The sequence below is a fragment of the Brachyistius frenatus genome, unplaced genomic scaffold (assembly GCF_029030835.1).
Source record: "Brachyistius frenatus isolate BFR_SWC_R1_liver_20210118 unplaced genomic scaffold, ASM2903083v1 Contig_111, whole genome shotgun sequence".
Lineage (NCBI taxonomy): Eukaryota > Metazoa > Chordata > Actinopteri > Embiotocidae > Brachyistius > Brachyistius frenatus.
The window spans coordinates 137713-157500 of NW_027210710.1; the positions used below are offsets into that span (position 1 = coordinate 137713).

Here is a 19788-nt window from a genome sequence, read left to right on the forward strand (position 1 = left end):
AACTCAAGAACTTTGTATGAATGTGTGTTTTGCATTTCCAGCCAAAATCTCTTAAATCTAATGAGCTCTGGAAGAACCTGTTATTTTAATCATGTCTGAAGAATCCCTGATTTCATTCATCGATTTCCTTCTTTTGTCAAACCGTGACATTTAGCTCAGACATCTGGGGCTTAAAGGAAATTATTCAAGGCCTCAAAAAACATAAATAATTCATTTCCAAAGGCTTTTCACACATCCCACTGGTAAGAAAGTCTCTGCTCGAGGGCTGCATGTCGCTGGCTTTAATTGATCCAAATGTTAATGGAGTTTTGAATGAGGTTTTCTGATTTCAGCACTCAACAGCTAAAAGATGATGAATCAATTACTCAGATTTGTTTTTATATTATTCTTTTAAAAAGTAAAATGCAAAAAAAAACAACACTCTTAGCAGTTTTGTAAATGTAGATATTTGGTCGTTTCCACTTTGTGACAACTTTGTGTTTTTGATATGAACATGTTGGGGAAAGAATCTTTTTTTTTCAGTATATTCTCACATTTTACACTTAATAATCCGATGATCACAGAAAACTGTCAGATGTATTGATATTGTAAATAGTTGTTGGTTGGTAGTACATACTGTACTACCATTGTGTTACATGGACTCTTTATTTCACTTCTGTGAAGTCTTGTTTCAATGTTCCTCCTCTTTAAATAAAAACCTTTAGATTTTCAGAAAACAAAAAGACAGCAGAGCGCTCGCATTAATAGAATAGTTTATTTTTTTCAGAGGAACATAACAGCACGACGATGTTCACATCTGATCAGTAAATAACGAGAAGGAACCATCTTCAGACCAGGAATGAGTGACGGGGAAGCAGAGCTGCAGGGAGGAAACAACACAAAACTATGAGACACCGATCAAACTGCTTTAATGTGGCTTTAAAAAAAAAAGATATTAAAGTTTGTAATCTCCAAAAATGAAGTAGAAGAAACTCACAGCGGCTTCACTCCCCGGAGGGCCGCACGCTCTCGAAGATGCCGGCTTCCTTCATGGCGTTGAACTCTTTGACGGCGTCGTACTGCTTGTAGAACTCGGCGTAGGCCCGTTTCCTCGGCTCCGTCACCGTGTACTGAGAGGAAGAAGAGACGGGAGCGTTTCAATCACAACGTAAAGAGACAGCCGGGCGGCCGGGAGAGGAAACGTTAGTCCAGCTGCGAAGGCTGATCTGAAACCAGCTGGAAGAAGTTTCTATTTTTTTTAAGTCTGTCATGCAGTTAAATCCACAACAATTCATCATATTTTATAAACCGGTCACGTGATTTTTATGTGAAATCTAAACCTGCAAAAGTAACTAAACATGTAGTCTAAAGTAACATGAAACAGAAATACTCGAGTACTTCAAATTATATTTGTGTAGCAGGAACTTCACACAGAAACAGTTCAATATGCTTCATGTTGTTAAATAAAAAGTAATAAAATGTGCACACAAAAAAAATAGGCAAATTTGCTGATAAACATTCACACACGTGGCGTTTAGGGAACACGGGTAAATTGTAGCGTCTAGTGACGGTCTGAGTGTGAGGCGTTTAAGGAACATCTATAAACTGTTTAAACAGATGAGACGGGAAACGTTGAGGCGTTCCTGCCATCTTGTGTCACAGGTGTGATTCCCGCTCTGACCTTGAACACCACGGCGACCATGATAGACAGAGTGAAGGCGAGGGGCAGGTGGAGCCTCAGACGTCGTCCCAGCAGCCCCCTCATCAATGGCTTTGGCAGAGACATGGTGGATCACCTGCAGGGAGAAAACAAAGTCAGTTCTGTTGATACATTTAAATAAATAATAATAATAAAAATAAATAAAAAGCTGCATCATGTGCTGCACAACATCAAACTGAACTGAAACAGTCACCGCTCCGATGACATCATGACGAGGGCAGCAAAATGTATATTATTTTCATTATTGATTAACCTGCCACTTATTTTCACAATGAACTGATTGTGTTTCAGGAAACAGTTAAAAAAAAAAAAAGGCTGTTAAAATTGACTAACACCCAAATTAATGTTGTTATATTCGACCAAAAGTCTAAAAAACCCAAATAGTGAATTTACAGCCGTGAAATACAAACAAATACATCAAATTCTCTCATCTGAGGAAACGTTTGGAGCTTTTACTCCAAAATGGACTTTTACAATTAATTTATGATCACAATAGTCGTTTAATTTTCCATCTAAATGTTTCAAAGCAGTTATTTACTGAAAAGCATTCTGGTGGAAATGTAAGTAAAACATCGTGAACTTTAATGATTTAAACAATAAAAAGAGGAAAAGGAAACTACACGAACATGTTCATCATTTTATAGCGTCAGTCATGTTTTAGTTTTTGTAAATCAGACGTAAAATCTAACAGCTGGCCAGATGTTGTGCACCGTGATCACAGGCCAGGTTCAGGAAACACGTTTTCATGTCCAGGCTGTTTATAATCCGCGTGCTTGTAAGTTATATTTTAATCATCTTATTATTACAGCATCATTTTCTAACGTCATCAATAAATCATTAAATTTATATCAGAACATATTTGAGTCAACAGGTCGAATATTGGCCTGAACTCAGAATAAATCAGAATAAATCAGAATAAATCTTTAGTGTATAAAATATTAAATTTACAAGATTATAATAAAGAATTAAATCTCATCTGACATTTATTTTTCAACTCGTTCATTTTTGGAGGTTTTCAGCTGTAAAAGTTGATCATCCTTATTTTAAAGTGTCTCGTTCCGTCTGTTAAACAGAGAAGCTGATGTTCACAGATTTTAGTGAAACAACATTTAATCCTTTTAAAGGTGAACCGACTTCATTCACGAAGTTAGCATCATGCTAATCTGAGCTAGCCGTAGCTCGGTCGATAACAGCTACGGTGATAAAGCCGTAAAACGTTCAATAAAACCAGGCGGTCGGTGTTCAACTGAGTAACAAACTCGTTATGTCCGAAAACAACCAACCAACGCGCTGAAATCGTTTGAAATGACGGAGATACTCACAAATTAGACTCTCGACCTTCACAGAAACCGCTAACACACTTCCGCTGCGTTTCTCTCTACCGGAAGAGGTTTCTACTGGAGCCGCTGAGGGACAAAAGGAAGTGGCGGCAAAGCGAAGCCTGGCGGGGCAGCTGACGTCACGTAAACACGCACTGACACATTAAACATGGTCACCACTCTTAAATCATTGTGGACATGTTGTTTTTGTTTTGTTTCACTGCCACAACAAATGACGAACATTTTTACATTATTACTTTATTTTCTATTGTTATTTAAACATAAATAAATCAAACTTAACTGCCATAAAACGTATTTCTAGTCTTTGCAAGTCATGTCAAACTGAAATTAAAGTACGTTAAAATGTATTCAGGGAAACGCTACTCGTAATTGTCCCTTTATAAACATGTTGCAGTAACACATAGTGACCAGAAGAGGGAGGTGCAGCAGCACTGAGCACTTCACACATCTTTATTGGACTCGAACAAAACATTTTACAACAGGTAGTGTAAGGCTGAAAATAAGAACATATGTCAATTTATTTCTATTAATATTATTTCTTTTTTTTTCTTAAGTTAAAGTTATATTTTTGCAGACTCATCACTTTTCTTTAAATGTGAGGGAAAGAGAAACAGACACATGAAACTCAATTTTATAACATATTTTATTGTACAAAAATACTGCAGACTGTTTAGAGTTGAGTGGACGAGCTTCGCTACACAAACGCAGTACATAAAAAAAACAAAAACAAGGTTCACCCTGAAAAAGAGAAAATTGTTAATTTTTTCTGTATCTTGAACAAACGCAGGAACACTGAAAGCAACAATTAAAACCACACTCTCCATCTGCCATCTTCTCCTCTATAAAGTGCATTTTAACAAGAGTAAAGTACGGACACCTTCATTCTGACAATTACATGATAACTTCATTTTGTCACTTTTTAAAACCTGCAGAGAATTTTATCAGCATCAAGTACAAAACTGTATCGACGGCTGTTTCCAGGATATCAAACTTTTTTTTTATCGCACGTCAGCTTCAGAAGGAACCAAAGGCAGCTTTGTCTTCATGAATGTTGGAGATCATCTGAAAACATTTAGATTATTCTGAATATTTTTGGTAAAGGACTTTGTTACCTTTGGATAGAGGTGGGCCAGCTGTTTCTCTTTGTTTCCAATCTTTATGCTAAGCTCAAGCTACATGTTTAACAGATGCAGGAGTGGTATCAATCTGTTCATCCACATCTCAGCAAAGAAAGGATTTACAAAAATGTCAAACAGTTCCTTGAAAGGTTTGCAAACCTAAAGGCTGCAATCCTGGATCCTAAACGTGTAATTCCGAAAATACGTAATATAGACATCTCTTTGCAGCGTTGTAATTCCTCAAGACAGGACTGATACGTAACATGTCAACTTAACACATGCAGAAAATAACAGACCAGGTTTGTGTTGTGGTTTTGTTTCGTTATTTTTTTTCTGTTTACAAAGAAACTGCTTCATTGGTCATTTTTCCCAGGGGCCACTTGCGGTATTTCAACAAGCCGAGAAACATTTTTCTCACAATAACACATCTGTAAAAACTGTTGACAGGAGACCTCAGTTTTCACTCTTTCTATTATGAATTTTTAATCCACGAGGTTTAATATTTGTGACACTTTCCAAGAATCTAGAAAAGTCCGTTTTTATTTGAGTGATATCATCGCAGTGTAAAGTCCTTCAGAGAACTGGACTCAAACATGATGCCAGCTCCATGAAATTTGCTCACAATAAAGCCAATAAAGTTTTGTAGCTTGAAGGTTTGCTTCCAGGTTGTGCGCCAAAACTGAACTTGCTCATTAGCGGCCGCCCCGCTATCGGGGGTTCAGCTCGGCCTTCGGTCAAAGATAAGCCTGTAGAAAATATAACTCACTTTTCTAATGTAAAATATACAGAGAGAGTAAAATACATCCATGACCTCTGAACAGTTTCACAGATCTGTCTTTTATAATTGCGATCTGGGGGGAAATGTTTTTTGGATCGCATTTCTGTTGTTGTTGCAATACCACGAGCGGCCACTAGGAAAATTAGCAGCAAGTTTGGGTGGCGGAGCCGTTTCCAGATCTCCCAACACATCCAATGGTAGTCTGTTGCTGCTTTAAAATGAAGTCGTGTTTACCGTTTTCTTGAGAAGAGTCTTAAGGGGGTCACAACACATTTATTATTGTGTTGTGACATTAAAAATAAATGACAGTTCTTTGCAATCTGAGTTGTTTTTCCACACTTTGCGTCACCAACTGAAACCATTACATCAGATGATGTCAGTGCCTCCGACAGCTCCGATGATGACTTAATCAGTCCAAAGCACTGAAGGATATAAATGTGTTCTGTAATTCATTTAAATTCTACAAGTGCCACGGGACAGTTGTTTGTAAGCTGTATAAAATTTACGATTTAGACAAGAGACAAGAGAGGTTGTTTGGATTAGGAAGATAATTAAAACAACATTTTTATTTTTATTTGTTCATCGTCCACATTTTTTAACCGACACAAAACAACAGAAAAAAGGTTGAGTTTGGCTTTGTTTTTAGTGACTGTTCTCTTTAATTGATTCCTTCCTTCTTTTTAATATTCAGTAAAAAAAAGAAAAAGTGTGATTACTTGTGCATCAAAAAGTTCCGTCTGCTCGCTATCGTTTTCCTGGAAATAATTAAAACCTTGACGTTCAGTGTTTCCTGCTGCCTCACTCTTTGCTTTCATTGATACTGTAATCAGCGAGCTTGAGATGTTTGTTTCAGTATCTCGGAAACCACAATCGCACTTGTGTCTTTGAGTTCAAAGAGGAAAAAACGTGGTCCGTGTCCAGTCTTCGTCACTGGGACAAAACCACAGAAGAAGAGGACGATCGGGGGACGATCACAGTAAATTCCAGCTCATCAGATCGAACCTCGAGCGGATTCTTTCTCTGTCTTCCTGAAATTAAAGGAAGTCACATGGCTTCTTTCTTCCACTTTAACATGTGTGGCTTAATTAAAAAGTCCAAATAAAAGTCAGTTTTCAAATCTCTTCTTCACTTGTTTCCTTCTTGACCCGTTAAGGTGAATTCATAAGTTCCTAAAGTCTCCTTGTCAACCTCTTCAGGGCTGCTTTATCCATTAATCTGACAGTATTTTCCCAATTAATCACTCTTTTGCACCCTCTGCTGGTTCCCTGTTGGACCACCTTAAACCTGCTGGGAAGATTCTTCGCGTTTGGTTTCCTTGTAGTTTGAGGTCTCAGCTACGAACCAAACCAAGCTTGTGCAATCATGTTTTTATCATCGTAGAAATATTTCTCTCAATCGCTGCAGCAACTTCTTTTTTCTTTTTTTTTACTGGCTGTAAAGCAAAATCTATTGATGGACTCCAGACAGTACAGAAGTCAGCTGCCAGAACTTTAACCAGAACCAAGAGACGCAACCGCACCACTGCTGTTTGAGCCTGTTTACATTGGCTCCCAGGAAACGATGGATTGGAAGATCTTCACGACCTTTTTCTCCCACGTCTCTCACCTGTTACATCCATAAAACACCTGATATGCGGACTGACCTCCTCAGGCAGATGATGTGAACTGTGAGAGGAAACACTTTGGAACGACCCGCTTCTTTTAAATCTCTTCTTAAAACCTACTTTTATTTAAAGAACTTTTACCAGTTTTCTTAAGAACTTTGTGAGATTAAAAACGAGGGCCGTACCATCATGGACGTGGAGGGGTGCTGTTAGAAGTCCTCGGGTTGAACCATCATGGAGGTGGAGGGGTGCTGTTAGAAGTCGTAGGGTTGAACCATCATGGAGGTGGAGGGGTGCTGTGAACCATCATGGAGGTGGAGGGGTGCTGTTAGAAGTCGTAGGGTTGAACCATCATGGAGGTGGAGGGGTGCTGTTACAAGTTGTAGGGTTGAACCATCATGGAGGTGGAGGGGTGCTGTTACAAGTTGTAGGGTTGAACCATCATGTAAGTGGAGGGGTGCTGTTACAAGTTGTAGGGTTGAACCATCATGGAGGTGGAGGGGTGCTGTTACAAGTTGTAGGGTTGAACCATCATGGAGGTGGAGGGGTGCTGTTACAAGTTGTAGGGTTGAACCATCGTGGAGGTGGAGGGGTGCTGTTACAAGTTGTAGGGTTGAACCATCGTGGAGGTGGAGAGGTGCTGTTAGAAGTCGTAGGGTTGAACCATCGTGGAGGTGGAGGGGTGCTGTTAGAAGTCGTAGGGTTGAACCATCGTGGAGGTGGAGGGGTGCTGTTAGAAGTCGTAGGGTTGAACCATCGTGGAGGTGGAGGGGTGCTGTTAGAAGTCGTAGGGTTGAGCCATCGTGGAGGTGGAGGGGTGCTGTTAGAAGTCGTAGGGTTGAACCATCGTGGAGGTGGAGGGGGGTGCTGTTAGACATTGCAGGGCCGTACCATCATGGAGGTGGAGCGCAGGGAGTAGCTGGGCCCTCTGAAGTGGTGCCACTTGATGCCGTTGAGCTTCCTGATATTGTGGCCGACGGTGTAGTAGATCCCGTTCAGGTTGGAGAAACCGCAGGCGTCAAACCACCAACCTGATGGAGGTGGAGATGGAGAGAGGGAGTAAGACGAAGATGAAGAGGAGTAGAAGTGAAGAGCGAAGAATAAAGTGAGGAGAGGATGAGGAGAGAGCGACCTCCGGTGAGCATCAGGGCACATTTGCAGTGGTCACAGTTGTCGTTGTCCTGGTCGCGGGTGCTGAAGCCGGTGCCGTGGGTGGTCAGGCTGCTCTGCCTCCCCGCTGTCCCGCTGTAACCTCGCAGATACAACCTGAGTGGGAGGAGACGGGCCGGTCAGTGAAACGTGATATTACACAATTACATTAATGTGGTGAAGTATAAAAGTAGGTGAGGGTGGATCAGTAGGTTCAGAGACTGCTCCTGTTGCGCGCCAACGATGTGCAGCACCGTCACGATCATGGAGCAGGAGGACGGTATCACCCTGATGACTGAGTGCTACAGATTGGATGCTGTGGCTGTGATCTTTGCACCCTCAGGCAGCACTGCTTTAAAAACAGACATCAATGTTTCGGTGGAAATCACTGCATGGGCTCAGGAACACTTGGCTGTAAGCGGGCGTGTTGAAGACTTTCTGTTCCCCAGAAGTTTGACCCGACATCTGATGTTCCTCTGCTCACGTTTCAGTGCTGCACATCGTTCACACACAACTCAGAGCTTTCTGATCCACCTTCGTACTCGAGTACTTGTTTCGTTGTATTTTCGTAAAGCACTAAATTACGATACGGTTCGGTATGTTTGTGTTACTGGTACCTGTACTGCTGTTTCTCACTGGTCAGTGTGAAGTGGTCGTACTGGGAGTGGGCGGAGTTTCCCTCCCAGTCCCTCAGCTCCACCCTCAGAGAGTACTGACCCTGACTGGTCAGCAGATACAACACTTCGTTACCCAGCCAGTGCTCCCCGAACACGTCCCCGAAACCCTGCAGGGAGGTTGGAGGGAGGGAGGAGGGGAGAAGGGGGGGATGGAAAGGGGGAGGGATGGAGGTGAGGTCTGATCATGATTGGATTTCATTTGACATTTAGTTTGATTAATGCCAATCAAACGGACCATCTTGTACTCCCTCCAGCTCCTCTGGAAGTCCACGCTGCCGTTGAAGCGGCGCTGGAAGACGGTCCAGCCTCCACCACTCGTCTCCATGTCACAGTACACCTGCAGGACGACACACACACACACACACACACACACACACACACACACACACACACACACACACACACACACACACACACACACACACACACACACACACACACACACACACACACACACACACACACACACACACACTGTTAACAGTTTCTTTGGTTGTTTTATTCATGTCACACTTTAAACCAGTGAATTCCTTTCATGTACAGATCAACAGAGAAGCTGCTGGATCAGTTTCACAGCCGTTTATATGACCATCCTGTGTGCAGGTGTGCTGTTACCTGCACAGGTTCGGTCCTGTTCCCGATGTAGATGTGATACAGACCGCTGACGGAGTGACCGGCTTTATAGGCGTCTGCACAGTCGCTCCACATCTGGTTCCTCGGAGGAGAACCTACGAGCACAGAGATAACACCTGGTACACAGACACCTCCTGTGTGTGTGTGTGTGTGTGTGTGTGTGTGTGTGTGTGTGTGTGTGTGTGTGTGTGTGTGTGTGTGTGTGTGTGTGTGTGTGTGTGTGTGTGTGTGTGTGTGTGTGTGTACCTGTCGTGCCGGCCACCATGTTGATGAGTGTGTGGACGGACTCCATCAGCTGGGCGTGCTGTCTCTGCAGGACGCTGTTGTTGCTGCTGGCGACTCTCAGCTGACGCTCCAGAGACTCGATCGCCGCCGTCTGAGTGGTGACGACCGACTGAGAGAAGAACGTTCGCTCCTGTTTAATCGTTCTGCACCGACAGCACAAACTCAATACACACGAGTTATATTGTTTTTAATAATAATAATTTAAAAAATGTACCTCTGATTCTATCATTTCTTTAAACATCTGCACGACGGTCTAACTTCAGGACATTATTTCTCAGTCGTGAAGTCGAAACTCAAATTTTTGAATGTTTTGAGCTACTTAAAAATGTATCTCCTTCCTGCACTGTTCAAAATGTGAAGTAAAAAAAAAAATGGCCACAAAAGGCCGACTTATGTTGAACTACAGGTGTGTATCAGTCACTCCAGGATTTCACTTTATTTACTTTTACACATTTACTTGTTATAAAATGTTACCTTTTTATCCGAAGCTTGTTTTTATTGCTAACTTGTCTTATTAAATGATCATATTTTATATCTTTTCCTGTAAAGCACTTTGAGTTGCATTCTACGCATGAAAAGGTGCTGAACGAATTAAGTTTATTATTATTATAAAAATCTCCTGCAGACTCAGATCTGTAACATTTACATTTGTGAGGTCAGACTCTCGTTCTGCATCTCGTACACTGAAAGCTTGGACTTATAAATGTCAAAAATGAGCTTGTAAATATAAAACTCACGTTGATACATGATTTAATGTAGTGATTTGCATGACTGGTACCTGCAGCCGGTTCTTCTCCTCCTTCATGTCCTCCAGCTCTCCTCTCTGCTGAGACTCCAACATCTCAACTTTACTCTCCAGACGGCTGAAACAGAAACAAACAAAGAACTCTGAATTATCAGCTGATTCACATGATAATATTAATGATAATAAAACATACTGCTTTACACCCGGCAGTAGAGGTACAGATGAAGGCTTTCTGGGAAATGTAGGAAGTCAGTAAACCATCAGACGGTGAAACGTGAGCTCGGTCTGCAGGGAGGAACCCAAACTATTGGTCCAACAAATGTGTCTGTAGCAGCAGAATAAAGATGAATAACTCGTCAATCAGTCTTGCTGCCAGATCGGACTGCGGCTCTCGTTATCTGTGCAGCTGAACCAGCAGAGCAGCTGTTGAAAATAGATCTCAGAGTTAAATCAACAACACACGAGCCAAACGAAGGAAACCCGATGAAGGAGCGGCAGCTAAAGTCCAGTTCACTCATCTGTCTCTGTGTGTGTGTGTGTGTGTGTGTGTGTGTGTGTGTGTGTGTGTGTGTGTGTGTGTGTGTGTGTGTGTGTGTGTGTGTGTGTGTGTGTGTGTGTGTGTGTGTGTGTGTGTGTGTGTGTGTGTGTGTGTGTGTGTGTGTGCGCTGGTCGTCAGGAGTCAGGTGGGAAAATTGATCCTCTGGCGTTTCCAAGAGGACGACATCATCAGAGTGAGTTTTACATTAGCTTTGTGGTGAAGGTGGTTAAACACACATCATCAGCTGGCGGCCATTAAACAAAAGATCTCATCACGTACGAATAAAGCTCATTATCACTTTTTAAAGTTAATGTCATTTATTGTTTTTAAGGAGCAGTGTGGTTCACACAGGCTCTTTTTCCTGCTGCAAGACACCTGAAACTTGATTTGTTTGTGTTTTTGAGGAAGTCTCGGGGTCTCAGGGACAAAAACAGGAATACATTTTAAAATCGAAACACACTTGTTTTGCTGTGTTTCATTCATCTAAACCTTACATCTTTAAAATGAAGTTCTAACAGTCGCCAGCCTCATAAGTCAGAAGGTGAACTGGCTCCACTGATGTCCTGCATGTGAATATCAGCGTGTTAACACCCAGAAAAATGGCCTACAGCCACATCTGTTCATATGATATCTGAGGTTTTAGTTTTTTTGAACCAAACAACCAGAAGTCCAGTTCCTGCTGACGTGAAGCTGACGAGAGTCAGACGCGTCCCTCCATCGCGCCGCATCGTTACACCAGTTAAAGATATCGTTTTACTCTCACAGGTGAGACCTCAGGAGCCCAAACTCCTTCTCAGCTCCTGGTGCTGATCACTTCGACATGCTGACCTCCACATGAACGAGGGAACGGTCACCGGACGGAGACTGATGGGGAGTCGGAAACCGCCGGAGGGGAGTGGAGGGAGGTGGAGGGGATGGAGGGGGGCGCTGCGGTCTATGCAGCATGTGTGAAGTGTTAAAGTGTGCGGTGTAAACATGTAGACTCATGAGCTTGTAATTTCATACAGAAAGTGTGTGTGTGTGTGTGTGTGTGTGTGTGTGTGTGTGTGTGTGTGTGTGTGTGTGTGTGTGTGTGTGTGTGTGTGTGTGTGTGTGTGTGTGTGTGTGTGTGTGTGTTTTATGGCATCAGTGTGGAGATTCAACCTGTTCCATCTTAATTAATTACAGGATTAAATACTGAGAATATTTTCCAACATCGCAGGCTCATTAAAGCGTCTCTGGACTCGGGAGGTGGGGGGGTGGGGGGAGGAAGTTATCTCAGGAATGTATTGTCACCAGAATTAAAAGCAGGATGTTTTTTATTTGTCATAATAGAACCAGATTTACAGATGAACCAACGAGCTCTCAAACTCACAGAAAATTCAATCAGAGCTTTTTCCTGCAGATGAATCAGGTGACTGATCTCCGTGTGTTTCTGCCTTCGGGCCCTCTGATCTGTTTATATCATCTGCTGTGTTTCCTCCAATCAGAATCCAGATTTGTTGATAGCCACAGAGTTAGAAGAAGAAGAGTTACGTCTGATCACATCGACACACACACACACACACACACACACACACACACACACACACACACACACACACACACACACACACACACACACACACACACACACACACACACACTCTCAGCCTGTGTTTGTATGATATCTGTTCGTGTACAGAGAATTTTACCGCACGATGAAAAATTGTGAAAATATTGAGACTCTAAATATTTCTGTGTTTCCAATGTCTGCACTGACTGGAATATATCTAAAATATTATCACTGATAAGATCCCTTTCTTTTTCTTTTTTTCTTCGCTCAGTGTTGACTCAGATTATAACAAAATGTGTTTTCAACATTCATTTGTCTCGAGGGGGAAATCTCAGAAACACGTTACGACTGTGAAGGTCAACGGTCGTGTGGAGCCGAACCGCACAATCAGAAACATCAGTGGAGCTTCAAGAGAAGCATTTTGAGCTACAGATGAAAACAAACAGATAAAAAATACAATTTGTTCACTTAAAGCTACGATTATTGTTCGTCTGTTTTCACCTCAAATCTCAGTTTAACACTTGGAAGTACGACGTGACTGTGACATCACCAGTCTGGAGCCAATCCTGGTCCAGTATTCCTGCCAGTGATTTTGTTTGTAATCACTTCTTGTTCATCTTCTTTATCTGCACTTGCGACTTTTTATAGATTTTCTGTGATTTACGTTTTCTATCAGCGGCACAACTTACTCCCGAATCCAGTGTTGATAATATTATATTTGATATTTATTTATTTACACATAAATCCCCATATTATTTTGGATTGTTTAAAAGAAAATCACCTGAATACAATCTGGATGTGACGAGAAACAGGTTTGGGCTGCAGTCAGAAGAAAGTCCACTGAACCGAAGAAGCTCTTTGAGGACGAGCGGCGAAACCAAACAAACGAGGAGGTTTCTACCTGTTCTTGTCCCTCAGCTGGCTGATCTCGGAGGTCTGCAGCAGCAGCTCCTTCTCCAGCTTGTTGGTGGACAGAGAATTCTCCAGGAGTTGGATCTCTATTCTGGACGTGTGGTTCAGCACCTGGAGGAAGAAAAATTAAAACAATGAATCCCAATGAACCCAGAAGTCCTGCTGCTAACGGGCCGGTTGAGCAGCGGGTCAGCTGGGTCGGTACCTTGGCTTCCACCACGTTGAGTTTGCGCGTCTGCTCGGCCGTGCGCGTGAGCAGGTTGGTGCCGATCTGCAGCATCGTGGCCGTCTGGTTGTGGACGACGTGCGACTGGATGTTCGACACGTCGCGCCTCATGCTCTTCTGGACGAAGTTCTCCAACTGCACACGCAACAAAATCATAAATACAACACGAGATGTGACAGGAAGATGAACAAAGACAGAAAGCAAATCGTGGTCAGTAACATTTATTCACATAGCTGAGCTCCACCCAAACCAGCTGAGTAAGCTGTTTTTAGGTGAACAATCACAAAGGTTAGTTCAGTGGTCTTTACTGATGAGAGTTCGGTTCACTGGAGTCCGAGCCGAGACTGGAAAACAACCACCCACCGATGCATCATAAAACACGTCAGCAGGTCGGGTATATAAAGACGCAGCTGTCTCCGTCTCTGGGAACGTCCAGCGATGCCAACCCGCGCTGCCATGTTTCAACCCTTCGACCCTGACAAATAAATAATCCGTCCGTCCATCCGGGTTTCTTTTCCACGTCCGCAGGATCTCGGTGCCACCGAGCAGCGCAGCGGCCGATAAATATATCGCTGCACCAACAAACAGATTAGTCCCAGAGGGAGGGGCGGCAACCAACGAGGCAGAGTTCAGGCCACTTTTGTTACATCACAAAACTTTATTTGCACTTTTAATGATGAAGTTTAGTCTTGATGGAGATTAGACTGGATTTAAATGTTCCCTGTTTAAATTTAAAAGTGGTTTGGAGTCGGTTGGTTTCTTATTCGCTGGATTTTCACTTTGTTTTAGATGTTTTTGGGGCTCACAAGCATTTCCTGAAAACAAAGTCTGGAAAATTATCTTTTGTTTTTAGTTTCTAGTTTTAAAAGTCCTTTTATTGTTTTTTAAAGTTCCCAATGATCTGATTTCATTCCATTAACCTTGTCGAGCTCTCAGGTCTTCTGGTACTGTCCTTTAATTTACACCCAAATGTAATTGTTTATTCATCAAATGATCATTTATTACGTTGTGCGTGAATGAGGATGGGAGTTTGTGTATGCGTGTGCTTATTGTGTTAAGCAATTTGTCTTAATTTGTATTTGTATGAAAAGTGCTCGACAAATAAAGTCTGATTATTTGATTTTAAGTAATGAATGAAATGAGATATATCAGATATCGATCAAGATATAAACAAAAAATAAAACTAATTAAAACAAAAGTAAATCCTGAGCTGTGTTCGGACCAACACAGAAAACCCAGAAGAGAATCGATAACTGGGGTCAAACAGAAAATAAAACCAAAAGTAGACGACATTTTCTAAAATGTTTTTAAGAACAAATAATATTTGCACGCATCAATATCTGCATCATAATATCCTCAGAGACGCTCGGTCATCAGGATTCATCAGTTCTGCAGCACTTAAAATGAAAACAGGGAAAATATCCAACTATCATGAAGAACAACATGGATCCTGATCAGAAACTACTCACTTATTTCTTGATTGTTTTGCACCAAATCTCAATGAAACCTGACAAACAAACCAACAAACAAACATACAGGACCAGAAGTCTCCTTAGTGACGACGATAAAAAAATTAAAAAAAAGCTTTTAAAACCCAACGAGAGACGTTAAAAATTGACTGTTTAATTGGTTTGTTGTGACGTCTGGCTGCTGACAGCTGATTCATGGTTCATGAGTGCTCACTAATCGCCCACTTTCACCCACGTTCTGTTTAAAATGGATTTTTTCCTGCTGATGTTATCTGGCTGATTGACCGTATCACGTTCATCTCTCTTCACGCATGCTGACGGTTCTATGAATCATATTCACAAACCTATTAAAGTCGTTCAAGTGTGATAATGTTTAGTCTGCTTCAGTTCAGATTCAGATGAAAACAAGCGTCGCTCTGTTCAATGAGAAAAAAGGACGTTACAAGAAGCGGAGATTCGTATCGCAGACAACTTTTTGCAGGGACTTTATAACCTGGAACAAAAAGAAAAAGGAAAAAAAGCAGCGAGAAAAGTTCATCAAATTATCAAACGAGGCGAAAATAGCTTCTCGTTTCTCCCTCCTGCTCGGCTTCCTGAGATGCTGCGCTGATAAACTTTAATGAAAGCCAGAAACCTCCACCTGGCTGCTGCACAGAGGGGGAAAAAAAAGAGTGTGAATGCTCAAACAGAAACATGTGAGAAGGAGCTGAATTAAACCAGGAAAAGTTCAGCAGGTTCTTTTTCTTTTGGAGTCTCCGACATTAATCGACCTTTACTTCCTGTTCAAGGATGGAACCACACACACACACACACACACACACACACACACACACACACACACACACACACACACACACACACACACACACACACACACACACACACACACACACACACACACACACACACACACACACACACACACACAGCATGTAAAACATCTTCCCTCCGACACACAATTAACTCGAGCACACTCACAATGATCAACTACACTGAGCAGCTCTGGGAGTATGGAGGGCTCGTTTCTGAGACGCTAACTCAAAGCACATGTTGGCTTCGATCTGGCCCTCTGGGTGACTTCACATGGGGGACGGAGAGGAGGCGGATGGGGAGGGGGGGTCACCAAACAGCCCTGATAACAAGACTGACGCACAGGCAAGTAGCACCGATAGCGATCGGGGGTAACAAGTGCACCGTGCTTCGCTGGAGTGTGTCGGAGATCTGAGCCGGCAGCTGAAGCCGGACTCTCATCAGAAGTTCTGGTACATTCACAGCTGAAAACAAACCGCGCTCACAAGAAGAAAGGGCTCCAATCACCACGAAAAAAATAAAGTTCTCATTCATCTTCCTAACAGACAGAATTCAGGCTTCACAAACTCAACTCGTCACGTCGCTGTGGGACAAACCTGAAGACTAGAAACACAACGAGTGGAAGACCTCCAGCTGAAGGATGTTTCACCAACCTGCAGCAGACAAAACACTCAATGAATGGTCGGTAAGTACGAGAGTTTATCCCCAAAACATCCTGCAAGAAAACGAGTTGTTTGTGAATTCTCATGCAAACAGCAGTTTAAACCGAATCTTCAGACATTTGATCCGAAAAACGAGGAAAAGGTTAGAAAGGAGGAAAAAAGGTCGAAGCTTGGGAGAGATTTCTGAAGGAGAGCCGAGGATGCTGCAGAGGAAACTAACTGAATGAACCTTTGCAAACAGAAGCTTCATTATTTCTTTACCGTTACGGCTCGAGACGCATCTGAAGACGAGTCTCTGACTGCGAGTAAGGAGCATAAATATTAAGAAATACACCAGAGAACACGCAAAAAGAACTGCTGAGTAATGATTTGAAGTTCTGGCAGCAGGCGACCGTGCAAATCATATAAAACCAAACATCCTGGATGGCAGCAGACAGTAATGTTTGTATGCACGCTGCATTTTCCCTTAGAAGACCAAAAAAAGAGGGATGAAGCTCAGAGTTGGTCTGAGATGGAGGATGGAAGAACTGAAAAAGTCACCTTTGAAAAACTTCAGCTCACTTCAGGTGAAGCTGTTGGCACGAAATCTTCCAAATCTGAACAAGGCAGCGAGTTTCCTGGTTGCTCAATCTGTGAAAATCCACTATGGTGGCCTCTTCTACAGGTTGTTGACTGTTTTATTATAAAGCTGATGTCATCGAGGATACATTACGTACACGCTGCTAAAAGTAATGTGTCCCAGACCACCTCTAAATGCGTCCTGATTGGTTCACACCTGTTCTTCCACCTCTCGTGAGCCGATCTCACCAGGACGGCTCAGATGGGATCTTATCCCTGATTGCTCCTCCTGTTAATCCACCATCTTTACATTAAATACATTAAATACCCTTTAAAACATCACATTACACACATATATGTTCAGACTTGAGAAAAATCGTCGTGAGCTCGATCCAAATCCGAAACAGAGGATAAAAAACCCGTCCCGGTGGTCGCGGAGCTCTTTAAAGTCATGGAAGCGTGTCGGTAAGAATCAGAGCGTCCAGATGTTAGAAAGCAGCAGAACAAACCAACAGCCCCGGGCCGGTTCTGAAGACCCGCTGCGGTGAAGAATGCGGCTGCACGGTGCCGGGTCTTAACTCTCTTCCTCTCATGTACGTGCCTCTTGTATGAACTCGTGCGGGGGATCGTAACGTCATGTTTAGCTAACCGCTATAAAGTTCGTACATTTGCCTAAAACCTTCCTGTGCGTCCGCGACGGCGAGCGACGTCCTTCCTCCGTCTGAGCCGGAGGTCCGACACCTGCTGAACTTCTGCCTCGCTGACGCAGACAGGAACGCTCGAAGGTTCGTCTGCGGAGATTTCATTTCCTCGTGACGCCCCCGCGGCGTCGTTTACTTAGAAAGACGCAACGCTCGGATAAGAAATGAATTCTGACCGGAAGGCAGAAGAAAACGATTCAAGAGAGCAGCTTCACAATGAAGCTCGCTGGAGGTTCAAACAGTCAGATTTCAATCAGCCAAAGTTTAAATCTGTTCTCATCACATCCAGATCACCGGATCACCTCCTTCTCTCTCTCTCTCTCTCTCTTCTCTCTGCTCTCCTTCTCTCTCTCTGCTCTCCTTCTCTCTCTCTGCTCTCTCTCTCTGCTCTCCTTCTCTCTCTCTGCTCTCCTTCTCTGCTCTCCTTCTCTCTCTCTGCTCTCTCTCTCTCTCTGCTCTCCTTCTCTCTCTCTCTTTCTCTCTCTCTCTGCTCTCCTTCTCTCTCTCTGCTCTCCTTCTCTCTCTCTGCTCTCTCTCTCTGCTCTCCTTCTCTCTCTCTGCTCTCCTTCTCTGCTCTCCTTCTCTCTCTCTGCTCTCTCTCTCTCTGCTCTCCTTCTCTCTCTCTGCTCTCCTTCTCTGCTCTCCTTCTCTCTCTCTGCTCTCCTTCTCTGCTCTCCTTCTCTCTCTCTGCTCTCTCTCTCTCTCTCTGCTCTCCTTCTCTCTCTCTCTCTCTCTCTCTCTCTCTCTCTCTGCTCTCCTTCTCTCTCTCTCTCTCCTTCTCTCTCTCTGCTCTCCTTCTCTCTCTCTCCTTCACTCTCTCTCTGCTCTCCTTCACTCTCTCTGCTCTCCTTCTCTCTCTCTGCTCTCCTTCTCTCTCTCTGCTCTCCTTCTCTCTGCTCTCCTTCTCTCTCTCTGCTCTCCTTCTCTCTCTCTGCTCTCCTCTCTCTCTCTGCTCTCCTTCTCTCTCTCTGCTCTCCTTCTCTCTCTCTGCTCTCCTTCTCTCTCTCTGCTCTCCTTCTCTCTCTCTGCTCTCCTTCACTCTCTCTGCTCTCCTTCTCTCTCTCTGCTCTCCTTCTCTCTCTCTGCTCTCCTTCTCTCTCTCTGCTCTCTCTCTCTCTCTCTGCTCTCCTTCTCTGCTCTCCTTCTCTCTCTCTGCTCTCCTTCACTCTCTCTGCTCTCCTTCTCTCTCTCTGCTCTCCTTCTCTCTCTCTGCTCTCCTTCTCTCTCTCTCTGCTCTCCTTCTCTCTCTCTGCTCTCCTTCACTCTCTCTGCTCTCCTTCTCTCTCTCTGCTCTCCTTCACTCTCTCTGCTCTCCTTCTCTCTCTCTGCTCTCCTTCTCTCTCTCTGCTCTCCTTCTCTCTCTCTGCTCTCCTTCTCTCTCTCTGCTCTCTCTCTCTCTGCTCTCCTTCTCTCTCTCTGCTCTCCTTCTCTCTCTCTGCTCTCCTTCACTCTCTCTGCTCTCTTCTCTCTCTCTGCTCTCCTTCTCTCTCTCTGCTCTCCTTCTCTCTCTCTGCTCTCCTTCTCTCTCTCTGCTCTCCTTCTCTCTCTCTGCTCTCCTCCGACCTCTCAGCTCGGTTCTACCAGACGGGTCTTTGTTAAATGGGAGATTTTTCTTCCCACCTTGGATGTTTTTCTTTCTGTTAAAAGAGCTTTCGAAGGTCTCCTGTTAAAAGGCAGATTTTTTTTCTTCCTTCCAGCTGTGGGAGATTTTTCTTCCTGTTATAAGAAGGTTTTTTTTCCTTCCCTTCGAAATACCTTTTCGAGAGTTTTTCTGAATTTCTCTTAAATGTTTGGTTTTCACGCCGTGTGCGAGGAAAGCCAACAATTTTAAGTAACTTGAACTTCTTACCCAGCATGCACCTGGGTGCCACATTTAAGTTTTAATGGATAAAAGCTGTGCACTAGTTTTGCAGACTTACCTTTAAAAGTAAAAAAGTTGTCAGAGCATCAGACGAGTCAGTGTTCACATTTTATTAAAACGTCATTGCCATCAAACTGCTGATCGATATCCTCTAATATCGTCTAACCTTCATAAGTTCTGTGTTTTTCTAGTTCTATAAATAACTAAAGCATCATTTTCATTATTCATCCAGAAGAGCTGTAGATCTGTTGTTCTGTCTAACGCAGCAGAAACTGATGATTTTCAGGTCGTGTACAGGACAAAATAAGTCTTGTTCTTTTCTGGAAAAACAAAAAGGAGAGTGACTATATCTCCTTATAGCGCCATAAATTGGCTGGACATACAATTTACAAACTCCAAAGAACTCTATTCAGTGTTCAGTTACTGTTTAAATAAATCAGGACAGAAGGAAACGAGCAGAGTTCCTCCCACTCCTCTTCTGTCCGTCAGC

The 19788-nt window shown here is 43.2% G+C and overlaps 2 protein-coding genes across 3 annotated transcripts in view; both read right to left on the reverse strand.

The window, feature by feature from the left end:
* Nucleotides 1-735: 735 nt before the first annotated feature.
* On the reverse strand, nucleotides 736-3117 carry cox6c (cytochrome c oxidase subunit 6C). Its single transcript, XM_069712671.1, has 4 exons — nucleotides 3022-3117; nucleotides 1661-1775; nucleotides 977-1109; nucleotides 736-859 (listed from the first exon to the last, which is right to left on the reverse strand). The coding sequence occupies exons 2-3, from the start codon at nucleotides 1763-1765 to the stop codon at nucleotides 984-986; spliced, it is 231 nt and encodes a 76-aa protein (XP_069568772.1). The 5' UTR covers nucleotides 1766-1775; nucleotides 3022-3117; the 3' UTR covers nucleotides 736-859; nucleotides 977-983.
* Nucleotides 3118-6824: 3707 nt separating this feature from the next.
* The window catches only part of angpt4 (angiopoietin 4), a 35651-nt gene continuing 22687 nt past the window's right edge, over nucleotides 6825-19788 (reverse strand). For both annotated transcript variants that reach the window (XM_069712689.1, XM_069712687.1), the window contains 9 exons: nucleotides 13217-13372; nucleotides 13001-13122; nucleotides 10061-10145; nucleotides 9244-9391; nucleotides 8980-9092; nucleotides 8600-8701; nucleotides 8305-8471; nucleotides 7671-7804; nucleotides 6825-7569 (listed from right to left, as the gene is read on the reverse strand). In XM_069712689.1, the coding sequence (XP_069568790.1) occupies nucleotides 7409-7569; nucleotides 7671-7804; nucleotides 8305-8471; nucleotides 8600-8701; nucleotides 8980-9092; nucleotides 9244-9391; nucleotides 10061-10145; nucleotides 13001-13122; nucleotides 13217-13372 (1188 nt within the window). In that variant the 3' untranslated portion in view covers nucleotides 6825-7408. The remainder of the gene's footprint in view (nucleotides 7570-7670; nucleotides 7805-8304; nucleotides 8472-8599; nucleotides 8702-8979; nucleotides 9093-9243; nucleotides 9392-10060; nucleotides 10146-13000; nucleotides 13123-13216; nucleotides 13373-19788) is intronic.